The sequence below is a fragment of the Melospiza georgiana genome, chromosome 1 (assembly GCF_028018845.1).
Source record: "Melospiza georgiana isolate bMelGeo1 chromosome 1, bMelGeo1.pri, whole genome shotgun sequence".
Taxonomy (NCBI): Eukaryota; Metazoa; Chordata; class Aves; order Passeriformes; family Passerellidae; genus Melospiza; species Melospiza georgiana.
Genome location: NC_080430.1, coordinates 54,836,010 through 54,858,226, shown reverse-complemented (window position 1 = coordinate 54,858,226; position 22,217 = coordinate 54,836,010). Strand labels below are relative to the sequence as shown.

The 22,217-nt window shown below is 36.1% G+C and overlaps 1 protein-coding gene across 1 annotated transcript in view; it reads right to left on the bottom strand.

Moving 5' to 3' along the window:
• The window catches only part of VPS41 (VPS41 subunit of HOPS complex), a 106,685-nt gene that overhangs the window by 25,022 nt on the left and 59,446 nt on the right, over positions 1-22,217 (bottom strand). Inside the window, exons 8-16 of the mRNA XM_058022410.1 lie at positions 22,037-22,156; positions 18,426-18,572; positions 17,155-17,221; positions 10,482-10,579; positions 7,947-8,076; positions 6,142-6,257; positions 4,678-4,734; positions 2,436-2,497; positions 1,458-1,539 (exon numbers count right to left, since the gene is read on the bottom strand). Coding sequence (XP_057878393.1) covers positions 1,458-1,539; positions 2,436-2,497; positions 4,678-4,734; positions 6,142-6,257; positions 7,947-8,076; positions 10,482-10,579; positions 17,155-17,221; positions 18,426-18,572; positions 22,037-22,156 — 879 coding nt within the window. The remainder of the gene's footprint in view (positions 1-1,457; positions 1,540-2,435; positions 2,498-4,677; positions 4,735-6,141; positions 6,258-7,946; positions 8,077-10,481; positions 10,580-17,154; positions 17,222-18,425; positions 18,573-22,036; positions 22,157-22,217) is intronic.

Genomic DNA, 22,217 nt, shown 5'->3' with positions numbered 1-22,217 from the left:
CTGAAAGCCATTATAGGCCAGTTACAATATGGTGTTTAATATCTGCTAGTTACATAGGTAAAAAATTCCACACAAGTGATCCCAAGCATTTCAAGGATCCCTTCATTCAGATCTGGCCTAATTTAGTGCATCCTTTATGATACTCAGGCATCTTTAGAAATCTAGGACAAGTTCTATGCAACTGAAATAGCAAAATAAGGCAGGCATTTTCTAGAACTGCAACTTGAAGCTGAATAATGTAATAGACTGCATCTCATGTATTTCTGAGAGATCCTGGGCCTAGGCTCTAAGAAGAAAAGAGAAATTCTAAAGGCTGAAAACAGTCAATTGTTTAGAAAGGCGGTAATTGAGGTGAGATGTTTTTGCAACAAACCTGCAAATATTGTTGTTTTACAGTCTGCTGGATGATGTAAGCGGAGACAAGACAAACATCCCTTCCAGACATTTGCAGCTAAAAACCAAAATGAACCCAAAAGAAGAAGCAGTGTATCAAAAATTCACCTGTACCTGCATTCAAGCCCTTTATTGGACAGAAGTAAAAGAACAGAAACACAGGATTTCAGCTTCAAAGTAGTAAAGAGTGCACCAAACCACAAAGAAGTAATACTAAAGGCAAGGCTGGTTTTGCACTGGAGTGGCCCTGAAACTGAAGTCAGACATTTCTGAAATTCGTAACGCTGAAACACTTTTGGTTTTTGAACAGAATTAAATAGCTCAAAACCAGCAAGGGACGGCATGCTGTGAGATCTTAATAGTATGTCCTTTTTGGCTCATTGAGTTTGAATAGGAAGACATAAAATTCAGAAGTAAATGTACACATGTCACCAAAGGGAGTGTGCATAAAGTTTTCAATTGGTTTAGCAGTGACAGTACTAGGTTTTATGTCCTGTGCAATTTATTAACTGAGACTCTCACATTAAATGTGTACTGTTGTAGTAGCTGGCTTGTGACTAGGGAAAACACCAGGCAGCACAGACTGCTCCTCTTTCTCACCACCATTTCTACCACACAACACAGGTCTTCACTGCTCCTTTGCAATTCTTTAACAGTTAAAGCTGTGTAATTGTTGCAACGGACCTGGATTTGCCAGAATGACTGGCACCCACAGAGTCTATTTTCCTTAATACCTGGGGTAGTATTTTTAGGACATACAGGAAATGAATGAAAAGTAAATGGGAAAGATGTATTTAACTGTGAGCCTCTTAGCAAGTAAAAGCTTTGGGGTGGGTCTTTCACGTTGGAGACTGCCAACAAGTAAAATATGTAGCACTATGCCTCCAATCTTGTTTTAGTAATTTACACATCAATCGGAAAGACAGCTGTCTAGAAACAAACAGAGATCTGGGACAGCAATACCAGAACAGGGCCATTAAATGTGATGCTTTAGATACTTGGTCAATACAAACAGTAAGTACAACATATAAATTACTTGAGTGCAGACATAGAAATTAACTTACTTTAAGCTGACCTATTTCTTTAAACTTGTAAACTTCAAATTCCCAGAGTTCTGTGTTTTTGCCAAGGATTTTCTGGCATTTTCTGCAAGAAAAATGAAAGAGATGATAACAAAAGTAGGTACAGAAAGTAATACAAATGTGACAGCATTACTACAAGGATTCCTTTCTTCTCCCTATCATAACACTTGTTAAAGTGACTTATTTTGACAACCACCACTTTAAGTACAGTATGCCAGGCTCTCCTCTCAAACCTTAAAATTTTGTTGCATCCAAGAGGATCAACTGCTTATTATGCATTCACCCATAGTGCTGAGGGCCATATTAGCTTTCATTGAATCATGGCATGGTTTGGATTGGAAGGGAGCTTAAACATCATCTAGTGGAAATCCACACACCATAGACAGAGATGCCACCTTCTTGGTCAGCTTTATGAGTCTTTAATCTCTTTAAATTAATTTAAGTTAAATTAAATTAAATTTAAAAATAAAGTCTTTAAATTTCACCTGAGAAAAACTGAACACTTAAAAAGATATGCTTATGCTTACATGTACACGAAAACAAAAACCTTGGGTAATTTCTGATCCTTACTTTACATTCCCATATTTGACATTTTTGTTTATATCTACACAAAATCAAATTATTTTCTGAAGCTCTTATGTGCAATGACACACTAATAAACTGAGTTTATAAAAATCCAAAGAAAACCTTAGTCTTGAAAATCTAGTGTGACATTGAAAAATCAAGGCTTACTTTCAAAAATGTATGCCTCAATTCCAGTTAAAATTTACAGCAACTTTTAGGTAACTACAGGCAAAAAAATATATGGCATTGCAATACACCTCTATGTTTTGAAACTTCAGAAATTCCAAAACACAGAAAATCAACATCTGCAAAAACATCAAAATCAAAAATTTGTTTTTGCTTTTCCCTACAAAGACACACTTCAGCCAGCAAAGAAGATCTTTAATACTAGGTTACCGAGCAGCCAGGTCGTACTCTCCTTTCTCCATCAGGTGATTTATATAGGCTAAGCCAATGTCCTAGAGCAAATGAAAACAGAGAATTAGCTCTAAAAGTCTGGAAGTGAACTACCTGACTACTGTGCAGAACTACGGTAACAGTAGTGCATACAGCAGGAAATTCAAGGCCCTAAGTGCATCCCTTGATTCTCCTTTACCACAGAACAGTCAATACAAAATACTTGCATATACTGCTCACAGTTTCAACTAAAGGTGCTCTTTTAAATAATTCCCATAACCTCACTGGTGCTGAGAAGATACCACCTCTAATTATTAAGGACTGTTTGAAACACTTAGCTGATCTTGCTGTGCTTGAATTAATTCAAAAAGAAATCCACCAGTCATTGTATAAAACATGCTCTTTGTCAAAACAATTTGCAGAGAATGGCAAAAAGTTGGTTGAGAATATAAATCCTAATGCTGCTCAATAAAGTAGAGGAATTACTGCGAACTTAACAAGATTATTAGTTATTACATACCAAATTTTCTTTCTCAAAGTTCATCACACAGGTTTGTTGTAAAATGTTTCTGATATGCATTTAATATATATTAAAAGTTCGGCATGAGCCTTCTAATGTAATCTCAACACTCATATCCATTTTGACACAGCCCAGTGTACTGATTGCATAGCTTAAGAATCACATCACTAAAAAAAGCACATTGTTTCTAGAAAGAAAAAAAAAGAGGAGAAAAGAAAAAACCAAAACTGTACAATGAAGTCCTTGTTTCTTAAAAAAATTAAACATTTGCATCTTCTGAGGCACAACATTTCTTTGATCCATAACAAGGAAAGAACTGACCATAGCAGAATATCAATAGGGGTGTGCAACAACTTCAACTGGTAAATATACTACAAAGTTAGAAAAAAAATGGACATACACAAGATTTTAGGAATTCATTACGATAGGAACCACCTTCGTATTTTCAACTTCACCATTCTCAAGAAAGAGGCTGACAGAAATCGTCATTCTCCAGTGGACCAGCTTCCCAGTGAACAGAGAAGATGGTTAAGGAAAAGAGATGTAGATCTGGCTACTTTAGGATCTCTGTGCTCTGCTCAAGAGGTGCAGAGGAGCAGTTGATAATTACTTCCATCTAAAAAATCCCCAAGACTACCAGACTTGTCAGGTACTCTGAATGTGGTGTCACTAGGCAGTGAGAGCATGGGTTGTTTCAAATCAGTGTACCACTAATCCTTCACTTAGGGCTTGATGTCAACAATTTGTTTCCTCAACACAGTCCGTTGGCTTTTGCTTTAGAGACCAAAATCTCAAAAACTGCTTGTATTTCACTGAATTTAATCATTTATTGCAAAGCAAATTTCTGCAAAGCAAAAGAAAAGCTGTGGGGTTTCTTTATTTAGTTTGGTGTTTGCCTGTCTGGCTTTCTTTTTTTCCTCCTAATGCATTGCCAGGATTCCCTTTAACTCTTTACATCTTTTGCAAGGGTCACACAGTAGTTTTGTTAAACGCAAACTCTGTGATAGGTTATGGCATGCCATTTAAATCTTGATTGAACTTCTGGACTACAAAAGAGTAAATCTTTTTAAGACATACTGATATACAGCATGCTTATAACACCAGTACTCTGGCCAAAAAATTAAACACATCTTGAATATTTTGTACAGATTTCAATTTAAAGCAGCATCAGTATTAATGAATTTAAACAAAGCAAACAAACAAAAGATAAAATTAGTGACACTTTTATGGTCTATTACACCATTTCTCCTTTTGTTTTAAACATTGATACCCTTTGTTGCTCTGTGAAAGGGACTATAAACATAGGAAATAACTATGTGCGAGAAAAGGAGCATCTCAAACTTTTTACAAAATCCTGTCACGTTTACGAGGTATAAGTTAAGGGGAAATTTGTCACTCCTGCCAGCAATCTCTAATAGTGAAATACTATGTGTTACTTCAAACAACAGTAAATTTAATACAAAAGTAAAAGCAAACAAAAATCCCCATCAGTAATCAGAGAAATGGAATTCTCTTCCTTTCAAGCCAATAGCACCTTCATAAAATGCAGATCCTTTCATGTTTTATGGACTAACAGCTGAAACCAAGAAATCGGATGCCAGTTGGAGTATGCCTAACAGTTATTTCCTGGTGTTATAAAAAACAGGGAATGTATTTGTTGCATCTCATGGCATTCTAAAAGAAAGATGATATTATATTTTGAATGTAAGTTTTGAGACTTACCAAAATCTTGTGCTTTTTTATGGTTTTTTGACTGATCTCAGCTGCCATCAAAGCTTCCTATATTCAAAAAGGAGAAAACCGAGATACCAGTCACATACACAAACTTTCAATACAGAACTGTATAAATCAACTCTTTTTCAGAATAGGGTGTTGGGAGCACTAGAATTTTTAATGCCATGGTTGGATGAACAGCTTTGAATTCCTACCCAAACAAAAGCAGTCAAGCAAAGAGCAAACTACTTTTGTTTCCATCTGGGTTCACTCCACATTATTATATTAAGATCAAATCACAACAAAACACACAATGCAATCACATTTCATCATTTTCAAAAGAGATCACTTCATTACCAAAACCTGTGAAAAAAATCAACAGGAAAAGGGGTGAATGGGGAAAGCTACCTGCCAGTTCCCCAGCCCAAATGTCTTCTTCAGTCAGAATGATTTATATTTAAGTGTCATTTGCTGTTCTCCTCCTTCTATTTTTTTCAAATGTATAGAAAAAAATCTGGCACTTTTACAAATAAAAATGAAACCTTTAAGATATATCATAACAGGCCTGTCTACTAACTTGAATGGCTTTCATAAAGGCACACACACAGCTGTCACTTGCAAATTACTGGAGTCTTCAGGGACCAAATGCTGTGATTTACATATATTGCAAAACTACACTCATCATGCAAGTTTGCTATTCCAATGGAAAAGCATCCACAAGGATTAAACAAATCTGCATGAGAAATATCATGATTATATTAGCAAAAGCAATACATGCTGAATGGCTTTTCCACATTTTTTTTCTTCTAATGGGCACACAACAAACATAAATTAGAGTTTCCAAGTTAACTTTATGCATCATAACAAATGTTCTAAGTCAATAAATACAGGATATTAGAATTCAGACCACTGTGTGCGTGTTCATATGGTATGAAAGAACGCATTATTACTATTTTAGATGTTTAGATATGCATACTCAAACATCAGTATTTACACAACCAAATGGTGAGCTGTTTTTTTTCCAAGAGAGCTGTATACCTTTGTCTTTTAATATTGGATGAGCTTTATTGTGAGCAACACTACTTTCAGCAAGTGCAGGTACAGTTTAAGACCATAATATTTTACTTTTAAAAGCACAGCTCATTAGTTAACTCTTCTGCTATTCTAAAGCCAAAACCCAGCTTTAATAATTTTCAGTGTGAGCTAATACATTTCATAACTGATGATGAGAGCAGTATTTTCAGCATCTAGTTCAACTACCTCACTTGAGTGAAATTTTGATTAGTTGTTTCAGTAGTGAGATTAACTCTGTAAGAGATGGAGTAATGCATAGTCAAGTCCCATCCTTTACAAGCATTTACTCAATCACTGTAGGAACAGAAATATCCAATCCAAATGACTTAGCAAATTCCATCATCCTACTTCAATTTCCAAACAAGGAAAGTCTGAAGGAAAGAATGATGTAAAAATTACTTCGTATTTCTTCTTTTCAAGAAGCCAGTCAATGTGATCATCCTGGTCCCGCTCTTTGGCCACAACCACATCTCTTGGGCTGATGATATAAAAAAGCGATTCACCTTCCGAGTACTCTGCAAATGCATACACAGTTTTAATATTTTTACTATATTTTCTTTAAGTAAAGTTCTGCTTTTTAGCATACCCTTGAGGGGAATTTACAAAGAGGAAGACAGCAAAGCTGCTCCTGCAGGACACACTAGTTTGGATGCTGCATTCTCCAATAAATTAAAAGTGGTTTAAATGGCTAAATACATTTTAAAAAACCACTACAACTTATTGCAAATTCTGATTCATCCACTATGTGCAAACTTTATGATGGTTTAGAACCCATTATTATACTCTTAGAGGACTATTACACTACACAGCCTGCAATAAACTTATCCTTCCCATCAAGGTCAAGGCCATCAAAAGCATAAATGATAGATGCCATAACCCCTGGGGACACAGTACATCATTACAGCAATGCATTTACAATGCTGCAAGTTAAGGTTATATGTATAATGCATTTTCTTACACCATAAGCCTTTATTTTTGAGTAAGCTGAAAGAAAAAGTACTAAAAGGTCTAATCAAATGCAAAAGATGACTGCTCTAAATAGTTATCATTTGGACAGAGCCATGAAGAAACATGAATACTTTGTAGGTACAGAAAAGAAAACCACTCACTGTCCAGATGAGTTTCTATAAACACATACAAATACACTCCTGAAGTGATAAGCAATTCACAAAATAATGCTTGTCTTAAAAACATACATAACATTTAGACTTTTCAGGTAAGCTAAAATATTCATAAAGCATAAAAGTACAGCTCTGGACATCAATGTTCTGCTTTGGAAGATGTACAAAAAACCCCAATTCTACTGATAGCAGCATTGATGTTTTTGAGGTGAGGAGCAGATATTCTAGTGGCTTAAGGGCATAGATGTACACAAAGAGGTTTGCCAAGCCTATGATTTGAAGCATGCTGGCAGAGGAGATACTTAAAATTCAGATTAATGGATTTTAAAAGCCAGAAGAAATGCTTCTGTCTAAGACAGGCTACATAATCTTCACCAAGGAATTCTGCATCAGCTTTGCCATGCATTTTTCTGAGCTACAACATATAGATCAGAAAACTACCCCATCTTTAAAAGACAGCATATATTGTGCCAGGGCTTAATGTCCCTTCCTGTTACATAATTAAACCTATCTTGTAGGTGGAGCTTGCCAAAATCCAGTTCCTATTAATTCCATTTTACCATTTGAGGTCTGTAATACAACTGGCAGCTTTGTCAGTACAGAGAGGCTAAATATCAATGGGCCCCTTTTAAGTTGACCCATGTACATCTTACTGTTGAAATGATACTTATTCAATCTTTCCCTCTAGAGCAGCTTTTCCAGACATTGTGCCACTCATTTCATTATTCCTGAAGCCTCTTGTGTACAAAGAGCTCCTATGGATCATATGTTGAATAAATCTCGTTCAAAGATATTGCCTTTGACAATACTGGATATTACATGAGGTATATACTTCTGCCTTCTCCAGTATGTCTGACATAATAGATGGCATTAAAATCATGATGTTTAAATACACACATTTATTTTCTTTCATATGACTGGTTCTTGTGGATTTCCACTCTACACTTCAGTGTCATAAGCAGTTACAGCTGTTCAAGGAGATGACAAAAAAATGACATAAAAATGAAAAGGGAGGATAAGTACACCCAAATCTTTTTTTAAGCGGGTCTGAAAACAAAACAAAACAATATTGAGAATACCTACCTAAATGATAATCACGGCATTCATTTTCCTGAAATCCTCGTACTGTTAGTGCATCAGAAGAGATCTCTTCACAGGACTCAGGCAGGGGTTGTACAATATCAAGTCTAGGCCTTGCACAACACTCCACTTCCTAGAAAAATGACACCTTAGTCACTTCCTACATTATTTACCTTAGCAATACCAACTGGTGGTCATCTAGAAACAAGGCTGAAATTGAAAGCTGCAAACATTCACAAACGTGCAGTACTTTGCACTGGCTACTCAGCTGCAAATCATATAAGTTGCAAAGCTGTGCTCCACAGAGTAATTGCATCTGGAACTCAGAGGGAAGTTACTCCAAGTTACCCAAGTTACTCTTTGATTGCTTTCCTCGAAGAAGATCAGTCTGGGGGAGGAGATATAGATAGACATAGGTCCAATCCTACCCCTGAGTTTGCTCGCTCCTTCTCTGCTCTTGGACACAGAAGTTTTCTGGGCTATCACAGATGACTATTAACTGCTTCATTCACCAAGCAACAGAACAATTTAGAGCACATACCCAACTGGGCTCATGCCCTGAAGGACAGAGCTCTATGAGACTGGTATTCTGGTATTAAAATAATTTTATTTTTTTTTAAGCTGGTATTTGATAGGCAGCCAGCAGCAGGCAGGGAAAAATTAATCTGAGAATAATACAAAAACTTTGCTGTTCTGATGAACTTAGAGTAAAATGAACTTTCAAGTGCAATGTAGATGGCTATGGTAAAATGACATAATGGATTTTCACCTTCTGTTCAAGTGAAACTGCTGTCTTCAACTAGCTGCATTTTTAATTAAGTCAAGGTCGAAGACAATCCTGAAGTTTTCTACTTCAGGCTGTGAATTACAGCAAAATATAGAATAAAAGACCAAGAACATACAGAAAGTGGATTTAAACAGCTCTAACTTACTCATTTGGAAGTAGCACCACTTGGGTCTTTTCCTTGGGTCTTTTCTCAATTTAACTATTCCAGGAAAAAAATACCCAAACCAAAAAAACTTTCAAAGCAAGTTAAACTGTGATCTAATTTGTAGTAAGTAAGAAGCTGTCATTTGCAAGCTGTGAAATCAAATGTAGGAAGACAAGTATTCCTTGCAACTAAAGGACACTTTTGTAGTGAGCAGCAATTCTGCTGCAAGCTCAGGCAGTTTGGGCTCCACACGAACAAGACAAGTGAACCAAGACACTAACAAAGGAGTTCCCAACACAACAGGACACAGATGCACCATCAGGGACAACTGTACCTCTGTTTCTCCTACAGCTATCCAGAGAACTGAGAAGTTAGTGAAGTCCAGCATTTGGAGTTTGTTTAAAAGGCTAATTAAAAGCAAATACATGAGAAAAACTTTTTCCTATGTTCAATTACCATTATATCACCTGAAATTCCCTTTTCATCTTTCTCTCCTAATGCAATTAAAATGACTTTAACCTTTAGCAGTCACTACCTTGTTTACACTAGCTCCTTTCCTGTACTACTTTTTCATTAACAGTGGTGTCCCAATTTCCTTGCTCCCTAGCATTTCAGCCACCTCTTCCTCCCCCCTCCTTTTCCCATTTGTCTGCTTTCTTGTCTTTCACCGACTCTCCCACACTGTGCTGTCTCTTTTGGGAAACATTGCTGTGACATTATTTTTCTCCTTAATATAAATAAAGAAATAATAATCTGACATCCTGAAGTAGAACTAGAAGCTAACCCCACTGATTTCAGAAAGCTCATGCATTTGTTTGAACCTACAGCATTTCATTGCCTAGCAACTCGTGCACCCAGTTTCTTAAGGTTACTATGGTGATGGTTGTCTAATGCAGACATGCTTATCAAAGAGATGATCAAGAGCATCTGCCATTCTCACACTGCAGCTTCAAGGATTTCCTCCACTGCCTTGCCTTTTATTTGGCAATACGAAATCGATGTTGGAGACAGACACGGCACTTGTCCATGCACAGTAAAGACAGCTGACAAGAATTCTAAATTCTACCTCTCCACACATGGATCTGATGGTACACAACTAAAGATCTTAGAAGAACGGGAGACAATGATGCCACTCACGCACAATCATTCATTCCACTCCACAGTCACTCTTATGCTTGAGTTGATCAACTTCCCTACTCTTGTTTCTTTTGAGATACAGTGTCAGCAAGCTCCTCTTATGGCCAAACAAGATTCTTTATTTCTTCTGGTGCAGAAACATCAGGAAGAGAGAAAAGGAGAGAAAAAGGAGCGGGGGGGGGGGGGGGGGGACACAAAGGAAGGAAAAAAAGAGCAAGAAGGACTAGCTAGAGACCTTCTCTGCATTCTGCAAGGAAAGAAGGAACCCAACATGATTTCTGAGAGGTAAGCACATTAGTCTTCAACATCACCTCCACTGACCTTGTTTTATGGATCAGAGACATTCCACTGTTCACTACCAGCAGACTACAATTTTTTTCTTAGATAATCATATTTGTATGACTAGTTTAAGGCCCAACTCACAGGCCAAATTAATGTTGTGAAGAAACTCTGAGATAAAAAAAACTACCGTTTTTTCGGAGATCTCCTTTACATATGAAAGTATAACAAGCTGGTCACAGAGAGGTGCAAGTCCACTGACGTAGAATTCAGTGTCAAATTGGAAAACTGAAATACAGGAAAGAAAAACAGACTCAAAACCATGAAAGTGTATGAACTACAGCCTAAGAAAAACTTGCTGATTTTCAGAGACAATCAACAGCATACAGCACCACTTTAGAGAACTGAAGACTCAACACATGTAACAAACCCAGAGATTTCCCAGTTGGATCAGATAAAGATCTATATTTAACAGATTAAATTACATTAAAGTTTGCAAAAGGAAATGTTTGTGCTCCAGGTTGTTAGAGATGAAACATCTGAAATGAAGGTGCAGTCTGATTTTCAGTAATCACACTGAAAAAGGAAGCAAAACAAAAATCAAACTCAATAAAATAAGCGGTAAGTAGTACAACTTCATTGGTTTGCATATACATAGCATGTCCATGTGGCCATAAGAGAATTGCACCTGCTACATCTATCGGTATACAGGAAAACACAAAGATCATTATTTATTTATCATCACTTTAAACATCACAAAATAATTTACAGATACAATCATTACAAAGAAAACAACAGTTCATAGTACCTTTTCTTGTTCATAAAACTGAAAACATACTTTTCTGAAATTGGTCTTGAAATTGAGATAGTTATATGAGATTATTTCAAGGAAGAGAAAGAAAAACAGAGTGCTGAACTGTATTTACAAAAAGACTTAATAAATGAGACCTCTGCCACAAACAGCTCTTTGTTTTTATTCTGCTGGATTTACAATGCACCACTTTTTGTGAAGTCCTCTTTCATGGGGACAAAAGCAAGAATCATCCAAGTGCTTACATTAGCAAACCTTGTAACTATAAGCTTTTAAAAAAAGCATCAGATACTTCATTAATTTCTCCCAAAACATGGTTTTAGGAGAATCTAAGCATAAGTAAGAAACAAAAAGTTTCCTTCCTTACTGTTTAGCATATTAAACTGCTAAAACTGCTAATATATATATATATATATATATATATATATATATATATTTGCTAAAATTTTCTAGCAAGGCAAACAGAAAATACAGCATAATGACATTAAAAGTAAAGCTGATTTTCTTCAGCTAAAATAATAAGAAGGAACAGGAGAAATAATTGTCCTCTCACAAAAGGAGAGAAAATATAATGAAACGGAGTATATATTTGACACCTGTCTCTCTAGGAATAACCAAGCACTGTTTCTCTTTTAATGACTGCTGACACTTTGGCATCACTGAAGGACCACACTATAGCACAGGGGCAGAGCACTCAATCCATTCACAGAGAAGAGGTTCACATGTGTAACCACGTACGTAATTATCTCACTCTAGCCTACAAGACTGATGAGATTACTTTGACTGTGTCACATGTTGCTCTCACTGATGATTTAAAACAAATCAGTTCAAAACTGATACCTTACTACATACCTTATTCTCAGTTTAAAATTTAGTATTTAGCATTTTAAAAGAATATGGAAGGCTGGAGAAAAAACATGGAAAAGAAAAAACAAAGTGAAATCCAGAATACTATCAAAGAAACTTTAAATTCAGCTTTATAGAAGGGCTAGGAGAACAGTCTCCAAGGTATGTAAAATACTGCGGTTTGTATTTGAAGACGAAAAGAGCAAGTTGAATTAGCATTTATAATTATTATAGACACAGCTTTAAAATCCATGTGTATTTCTTTGTCTTATATTAGAATTTAAGTCCCTTTTGCCAGTGAAAATGCTTGTAATGCCCAATGTAATGGTGTATTTAAGATCAACAGAAGTACTGATATGTGAAACATAAATAAACAAACAAATAAGAATCACCACTTCAAGTTTTGTTTTTGAACAGAATATAGTTTCCTTGGTTTCATTACCAGCTTTCTCTTAGCTCATCTTTCTCAAGAGGCGTTGTTGAAACACAATGCTCTAGCTCTGCAGCTACAGCCTTGAAAAAAGAATAACTGGCATAGACAGTGCTTCTTGACCTGATAAAAACCTTTGATGCTGCTAATCAAAAAAGTCTTACTGAAAAAAGAAGATGGAAGTAACAGCTGCACAGAACAATAATAGGTTAAACTGACTTACTCTTTGGACACTGTGTTGTGATCAAGGAGGAAAAGAAATCCAACATAAAGGCAATGCAGAAATGCTGTTAATTTGAAAAGGATCTAAAATAATTAAAACAAATGCAGTATTGAAGTAAATGGAAATGACTGAGGTATGGCCATGTGTCATACATGTTTATGCCTGTCATAAGAGAAGATAGAAGACAGGCTGACAGTGGATCTACTCCATGTTCAGCATCTATGTACAGATGTCAAATAAATTACCTGGAAGCCAAATGAAGAAACCTGTAAATCTTTTTTGCTGCTCATTAAATGAAATGTATGAAATACACTAAAATACAGAAATGAAACTATATATGCTATAATATTTACCTAAACTGCATAGCCACTTTCTCTGGGATTTAAAGATCCACGCGTACGCGACACTGAAACTAAAAGGAACCAATATTGTTTAGTCAAACCTCTAAAAGCAGCCCCTGCTTTACCACAGCAGATTTTGAAGAGTAAAACTTTGGTTATAGTCAGAGTGTTTTACCTCTGATTCCACCTAAAAGCATTGGTGGTGGGGATACCATCTTGAGAACTCTTAAGGGTATGGTGCATTGTGACCTATAACAATGAATACAAATTCTGCAGATGTTTTTAGTGAGCTAGGTAATTATGCAAACCAAAACAGAATACAAAATGGCACGATTTGATTAGCTATTATCTTGTGCATGGAGTTGCACTTGACATAAAATATAACTTTTTTTCCCCCAACAGTATGTGAGTTCAGTTCCAACTAGAGGACAAGAAAAGGCCTCACTTAAATATCACTTAAGCTACAAAGCCGATTTTCTGAAAAACTCTTTATTTCCATTGAACCAAGAACACTTTGTTAACCAACAGGAAAAATATTCAGTCTTGAAGAATTTTGGGGCTTAGAAATTCTGAGGTTTGATGACAAAGAAGTCAAAATCTTGAAGAATTTTGACTCATTTTATGAAGAAATTTATAAATTATAAGTTTGGCTTGTGGCAAAACAGATGAACAAAAGTCAAAGTAGAATCAACTATATAACTAGGTTTGGGTTTTTTCTTCTTTTTTTTGGCTTCTCAGAGTATAGCAGACTTGCTTAAATGAAATGTTTGCATAAATCACCTTATGAAGTAAATTTCCTGATCATCACATTCATCAATTAAGCCTTACATTCCGTCTACATAAAGAGAAATATGTCGGCACATTAGATCCCATTAATCTCGCTTTACAAACAAGAAAATAAATATTCCCATGTATTCAGATTGAAAGGTGCAATCTCAATGCATGATGCTAAGTTGCCATGAAGCTACTCTCTTGTAAAACATACAGATACGTTGTTACAAGCATAGCCTTGAAACATGTAATTTTTAAAACAGAAAACTGCTTTGTGGAAAATTCGCTAGAGTGCAAAGGGAGACAAGTATTCAAGAGACATTGCTGCCTGGCTTGTACCTGTAATTAAGCTGAGATTCCTCAGACAAAATCTGGACAAAAGTAAATTGAACATAAATTCTATAATCAACTTGAAGTCTTTTACATAATTCTGGTGTTTATCTCTATTTTATGCTATCATTAACAACCCGAGTAACTGAGGCAGAGATAAAGTACTTCTCCATAAAAGTATATAAAATCCTGCCAAGGCCAAGGAAGACTAAATTTCCTATTTTCCTTTGACAAGGTATTATATTAACTGGAAAGTCTAATTAGTTATTTAGCAACGAGCCTTCTCTTGGGCTCCAGTTGAGGAAGGGTTCTCTGTTCAGAGCAGAAGCTGTGCAGCATTACAGCTTTTGTACACGCTTCAGGAGTGAGCACAGAGGTCAAGCACTCTTTAAGAAGGATCACAATGGCATTTAGTCCACGTTAAGCCTGTAATTCAATACCAATACCTTCTAATCAATACACTACTTCACAGCAGTTGCTGACAGAGCTAAACTGATAGGATCTGCTCAGCTAACATATGTTTAAACCTAAATAGAAACACTCACTTGGAGTTTATCTTTGACACTGAATGAGGACTCTCAGAGGTAATGAACTGTAGCAAAAACAATAGTAAGATTACTGAAGAAAAGCACCACTAATATACTGAAAGATGTAAATTGAATTAGCAATGCCACATGAATCTCAGTGCATGAGACTTGTATAATTCATCTAGTTTCTCCTACAGATAATCACAGCATTATCTTCTTTAAGATAAAACATGCAGAACAGTTCAGCGGTGTAACTTTCACACATTGTGGGGTTCGGCATCACAGCAGATAGTGAAATTATTTACCACCTTAGAGTAAGTATAGCTAATTCTTGAGACAAGCAGAAGATGAGGAAGTACTTTGTTAAACAGGATTCTATGCACCTAAATTGCAATGCAGGAAATACTGTTTCCTTGTTCACTGGACTGCAAAGTACTGAAGGAACATTTATTATCTACTAAAGCCATCACAGTTTTCTATGATACCACTATAGAACTAGGGGCCCTCAGAATGGCTTTAAAACAGCATAAACCTGAAACTGTTGACATGTGACAGGACACTGTTTTATCATAGACTCCATATGTATTACCCTGATGACCAAAGAAGCAACTATGAAGTTTCCTGTTCCACTTCTGGTTTTCTTTCCAGGTGAAAAATTGTAAAAGCAGAGAGAAAAAAAATTCAAAAAACACCACACCACTAAACATGACAAAAGTAATACTGTGTTACGGGTTTTGCTTTTTCTAAGTCTGTTGACAAGATCTTATGAGTCAAAATATTTGAAGGATACTCAATTGTTCTTGCATTGAAGGGTTATATTATTGTTTTGTATAAATTCTTTACTTTATGCAGGCATATAAATTTATACATTCACTTTGGATATTAGTAGTCTTGCAAAAAAACCTATACTGTTTGCAGGTCTGATATAAGATCAGATTTTCTGGCTATACCTTTGAAAAGTAATGATGAAGTAAAATTGAAATGGATGTTATGGCATGACATACTGCAGTCAAGAAGACTTTCAGTGTGACTCTATGAAAGACTATTAATTTATACTGAGACTTGAACAAACAATGTCTCTCTCTTTTCCATCCCAATCCTCCCAGGTTCTAGAGTGACGTGGACGGCATTTATCAAAGCAATTTCAGTGCTTTGACTTGAAACCTGAAAATAAAATCTCAAGCACATCATTAACAGGTTAAGTGAGATCAAATACCAGTCCTCTATACTACAGAGAAAACCATAGGCCAGAAATTTTAAGATGAAAAAGTCTTTATCCTTCATGTCTGCACCTAAATAGCCCAATGACAACTTTTTATGCTTTTTAATCAAGTTCCAATAGACAGTCACCTAAAACTAGCACCATCCATATAAGCACATTACAGATGAAATAGAAGTTACCTCTATTACCACATACCTCAGTATGTGACCAAACTAATTTAGTTATTTTCTAAAAGCTACTTACAGATACAGAAAATATTATATACAAGATCTGAGGCTAAAACTCATGACCAAACTTTTCCTTGTTAAAATTATTGTGAATATCCTAGAATTCTGCAGTTAAATAGTCTGTTTGCACTATGTAATCCTAAACATCAAATAGCTTTCAGGTCTCAGTTAATTCTCAGGCACACCACCAATCTCTCAGTATTCAGACTCCCTGCAGAGCTTAACAAGTCTCCTAGATGATTTTCAGAAGCTTTTTTAGAACAGTCCCTTCCTGAAATTAGAAAACAGAGTATACACACACATATGCCATACACCATTCCAAACTGACATGATTCAGGATCTTGCTTGAACATCCTATTTACAATCTCATGTTACTACAGTCAAGGGAGCATCCACGCCTACAAACTGTTTCCCACTCTGATCTGCAGAGTCAGAGGGCCTGTTTATCTTCAGAGGGCCAGCACTATCTGTTCCTAGATACATCTTTTCCCCAGCAGACACTTCTGGGGACACTTGTGTCTTTTTGTTTACATCCCCACTTCCCTTCCAAATCTTCTTTGAATTCCACTTTGTCAAGAACTTTTCCAATAATCAGCAATAATAAAAATTTATGCACATCAGATTAGCTAGAAAAATAAGAAAGCAAATGAAAATATGAAATTCAAAAGCCAAGAAAGGAAACAAAAATAAATTAAAATCAATTTCCTAGCACTACACCAGAGATTTTTATGGGGGGGAAAAAAAAGAGAAAAATGTTATGAATAGTGTACTCAAACAACATATAATCAAATGAAGTAGTATCTATTTTCTCTTTACTGCTACAGTGACCATCAATCATTCAGGCAAGATGAAAACTCATCTGTTTTCCCTCCATACAATCTGTATGAAGGGAAAGTTAAGTTATCCACTGTTCACACAAGTATCTTTGATATTACATCATCACAGAACTTAAGGTTCTCTAGAAAAAACCCTCACACCTAGGCAAGAGGGCATTATGACAACCTCAGCAACTAAAAATGAGGAGACATTTACGTTACAACTACACGTTGCCTCCAAAGCGTAACAGTTTTGTTCTGGCTAGCATGTAGAAGACTTCTAAAGCTTTTTGGGAAGGAGTGAATTCATACAACCATACCTATTTCCACGTAGCGGTTTGGAAGGTCACGCATTTCACTGGCATGCCGTTCTTTTACTGAGCAAATCTAGGAAACAAGAGATTTGAATTGTTACAATAAGGAAGCTTTAATTCCTAAAATGACACTACCTTTGCCTCAATAATAAAAGTAATTTCCGGGAATTCTCCAATATGGATTTCTTTATTTTGAAAAACACAAGCTGTGAAACAGTAATGATGCATCAGTAAAGAAAACCACACAGAAAAGTAGTGGCTGTAGTTCACAGCCTTGTAAATACACTGGAAGAGAAGAGGACCACATAGGACCACATAAAAGAAATATGAAAATACATGCCCACTGTGGTTTCTTCACAGAGGCATTTATTTATGAGTTTGGTTTTGGTGTCTTCTCACACTTTGTGTCTCACTACCTTTCAAGGTACCTGATTCCTATTCACTAAGTTTGCTATTGCTCCTCCCAGTTACAAGAGGGGAGTATGTATATACAAAGAAATGCAAATAACCAAATGTTGTGAAGCATTTAGAAGGCAAATAGAAGGGGGAAGACAGATGACAAACTTAGGACAAACCTCCTCATTTATAAAACTCTAAGCTTAATGCTCCAAAAGCTTTTTACATGTCACCTACCTCACTCCATCCTCCCTTTCCATCTATTCCTATCAGGCACTTTTAATTTCCCACTGTGCGGTGATGCAGCAGTCTGTTATTAGAAAACAGCTAACAGGCTCGTAACAAACTCATGTCATATGCTGGTCTGAGCAAATGATAATCAGTCTGCACCACACAAGTTTGAAATGCCAGTTTCCTGTTGAAAGATAACAAAACCCTAAGCAGCCTGTCCCGCCACCCATCCTTTTTTTCCCCCCATGGTTGACCAAAATCATGTGGCTGTTTTAGCAGCTGCAACCTCCTCAGCCCCCAAACCAATCCCCTCACAAAAATACCTCATGGCTAGTTGTTCTTCCTTAATGCTAGTCCAAAGAAATGAATTCAACAGCACACTGAAAGCTTTCCAAAGACAAAATCTCTCCAAGGAGTGAAATGTCCCTGAGGAATACATTCACTGCATGCCCTCACACTGAGATCTGTCTGACTGCCTATCACTCCTCCTCCTAGTGAGGGTGAGTCCAATGACATTTCTAAGGCAGCAAGAGTTCTGAACACTGGTCAAACCAAATTCTATTTTTTTCGATTGTCTTTACTTTTCAGAAACAATCCTCTGTTTGTGTGTTATAACAGCAAGCATTTATTACAAAGACAGGTAATTGCACCTTTACTGAATTTCCCCAGCCAATAATCAGCGTTAAATTATCCTTCCAGCAAAGGCTGCAGGGATACATATCTGGGCGAAGGCTTATGTCATCTCGAGGCACGTTGGTAATTCTTTGCTTGGAGATCATGTCAAGTATCTTCACACCCTGAAAGTTTAAAACCAAGAGAACTTTATTCAGTGTGACAAACTCCTACTCACCATTTTGTACGCTAAGGCAGCCAGAGCAGTTTATGGCATAAATTTCAGAGCAGGGCTGAGTGTGCCACCAGAAAAAACTGTTGATACAAAACCCCATCTAACCCAGGAAGTGACAAAAGAAGTAAAGGGATCAGAGTAACGTAGATGTTTTAAATTCACATGTCAAATAAAAAGACATAATAAGTGAATGAGTGACAGACTAGCAATTCCAGTCATGAACCAGTTCGGTTTATTAGGTTGGTGCTACTCCTGGAGAAATCAAATGAATCCCAGCCTTTTTACAACAGTCCCTGCAGAGACACAGAAATTTCCACCGTGGAAAAAGAAAAGCAACAGCACATTAAGATAAACTAATTCAGTCTCAAGATATGCATTTCAACTCTTATTAAAACAGGAAAGTGAGCATATTTAAACAACGTTTGGGTTTTTAATTTTTTTTTACTTTTTGTGATTTTTTTTATTCCCTCTTCAGGAAATCTCTTACACTAATAGAACAAGAAATTAAAACCCAGGAAGATTAAAGTCATTCAAGAGACAGAGGAAAAAAAGAACCAATAATTAGATTTTTCTGTATCATTTAGACAAGGTAAGCTATAACCTTTCCAATAGCAAAATGGAGGTTAATTTCAAAATAAGTAATGACTTGTTCTTCATAATTTAAAACATAAGTCTCAAAAATAAAATGTTTTGGTAGGTCTTAGAGAGTGAGTCTTCAAATCACAGAAAAGGGGGATGGAAAAGACCTTGAAAGGTCAGCAACCATGATGCCATGCCATGTTAGGATTTTCCTAGTGGCAAAACTGATTTAAAAGATTCCCCTGCCTATTTCTGTCCCCCCCCATTGTGAGTTTCTATGTCCTCAGCTGTAAAAGTCATGGTCTAAGCCAGGGGGGTTATGGTCTAAGCCAGGTTTTGCCTCTTTTTTAACCACAAGGTAAGTGGTATGAGGGTGGGTGTGGGATTTTTTTTCAGTGATCTTTGTCACTGAGTAACTGTGAGCATGGAACACACTTCCACTAGCAACTCATCAGCTAGCAGACATCAAGGTTTCAAAAACAAACAAACAAACAAACAAACACAAACAAACAACAACTTACCAAAACATCTGCAATGTACAGAACGCAGATCTCTAAGTAACATAAACAATATTATCCTTTGTGTTTTCTGAGCTCATCTGATACAATTTTTAATCTTGCTTGAATTGCATTTTAATAAAGTTGCTTTTTATAAATCTCACCACTTTGTCTCCAAGGATGATTTTTAGTGACCCATACCACACCTTCTGTTTTTCTACATGGCAGCAAATCTTATATGGGATAGACCAGCTCTTGTTTGAAGTAGCTTTCAAACTAACAGTGTAGGATCTTATTTGGTTATAAGTGTTGAGAGACAGTTGTTTAATATAGTAAGTTTTACATAGGAGTAAGCTACTTAGAGTTATAATATCGTGTGCTATAGTATGTTGCTTGCTTAGGTTTACTTGCTTAGCATAAGTAGCTGGATTTTTTTGAAGTCTTAGGCGGTAAGCTCTGAACTTACACCTGTTGTTTTTGGCTGCTAATTAATTATTAATTTTCTTTTTAGTAGCTGGTACAGTGCTGAATTATGGATTTACTGTAAGAATAATGTTGATGGCTCACTGATATTTTAGTTGTTGCTATGTAATTTCCCATGCTCTGCCTGCGAGCAGGTGCACAAGAAGTGAGCAAGGAATCAAAAGGGTCCCTGTTGGCCCTTTGGAGCTGCCTACTGAAAAAGGACTCCAGTCCTTGAAGTTAAAGTGTGGGATAGTGTGGGATAGTGTGTGTGTGACTCCTTGAATGGTGTGAGAATGCCTGAGTAGTGGCTTCTCCTCTAAGAGGTGTGCCATTTGCATCATGAATTGAAAGGCCTTCCACAGTCAACTTCCCATCATGAATGAGCAAAAACCTGTCCAAATGGGAGTCCAGCAGCCAAATGCCTCTAAGGATTTATCCCTTAGATGTCTCAGTTTGTAAAACTTGCACTATTAGCCATGGAGGATGGAGAAGAGGCAAGGAAAAGCAGAAAACTTGGATTACCTATGCATCGGAAAAGCAGAATTAGACCTTATCTAAATAAAAAACTAGGTAGACATGCACACACAGTAAGAAGCAAGGCTATAAACATTTTCTCTGATTTGGGAAAAAAGAAGTGTAACACAAAACCTTGCTAGAGAATGGAGTTTAAAAAATTAAAGGGGAAGAGAAAGGACAATAACCAAAAATATTAATCTTTTAGAGGGCAAATGTCATTTCATTTTTCTTTGAAATATAGGCCCTGATCATGGCTTTTTGTCTCTGACAGATGGCTCTCAATGTTTTATTAGTACTCTGTGTTCTGTTGTGGCACATCATCTCTAGGGATAGCTCTTGTCCTATCCATTCCAGCAGATACCTAGAATATGTATTTAATTATATGGATCTGAAAAGAACAAAATCTTCAAATAATCTAATGTTATGTCAGTCAAGCCCTCAGTGAAGCTTCCATTCTAACAGAGTTATTAAAGGGAAGCAAATAGACAAAGGTCCGCCTTTACCAATTTCATATCAAACTGGTTTTGAAATATAAAAAAGAACAATGGTTTAAAATATTTTAATAAATGCCTCTGTTTAGGATGGAAAAACAATAGAAAAATAAAGCTAGTGTTTCAGAAGTACTTTCAACACATTTTAAAAAATACTTTGGAATTTAGACATTATACACATTAAAAACATATCCCTCACTGCTGAGCTGCAAAACATAGAGCTTGACCCATCAATTAAACATACAGTGATAGGTGAAATGTAACACTCAGAATGAATGCAATGGTTTCCTTTAAAATTACACTTAGAACAAAAGAGGCCTATTTTTTCTAAGTCTAACTTTCTTTTAGTGGCCGAACAAAATGAGAAATTATTACTGTATTTTTTTATAATCTGCAATAGTGAAAGTGCATATGACAATGTCATTTCAGTACAAATGACAAAATCCAGACAGTTTATTTTTTTTGGGTGGGTGGAAGAGAGTGGAGATGTTCTATTATTTATATAAAGAGGAATTACATAGGCATTCCTTCCTCAGTTTGCTTCAATAAATTGCACTAATCAAAATTCTAATTAATAACAGTGTACATTAGTGACCATCACAGTGGTATGTAGAGCTACTTTCCTAATTTCTTCAGAAGTGGCAATCATATTGGAGAACCCTGACTAATGAGCAGAAAACAACAGATGAAATTTCCAGAAAGAAATAACATATAAACCACTATTCTTCAATGCCTTTTATACGCAATTCTACAAATTCACAGCTTTTCACCTGAATATTCTGGCAATTAACATTGAAAAATGTCAATAATCAGTGCAACACAGAGATTTTTTTTTTGTACATGTAATGGAAGTGAAAAATACTTACCATATTATTAGCCCAAGCAATTAAGTGCCCTCTCCATTTTATATTTCTTATATTTCCTTCCCCTTCATGTAAAACTGAAGGCTTCCATCTATTCATCCAACCTCTTTCATATAACAGCAACTATGAAGAAGTGCAACAATAAATATTTGACACAGTACTGTATGCAGACATTGAAGTTATT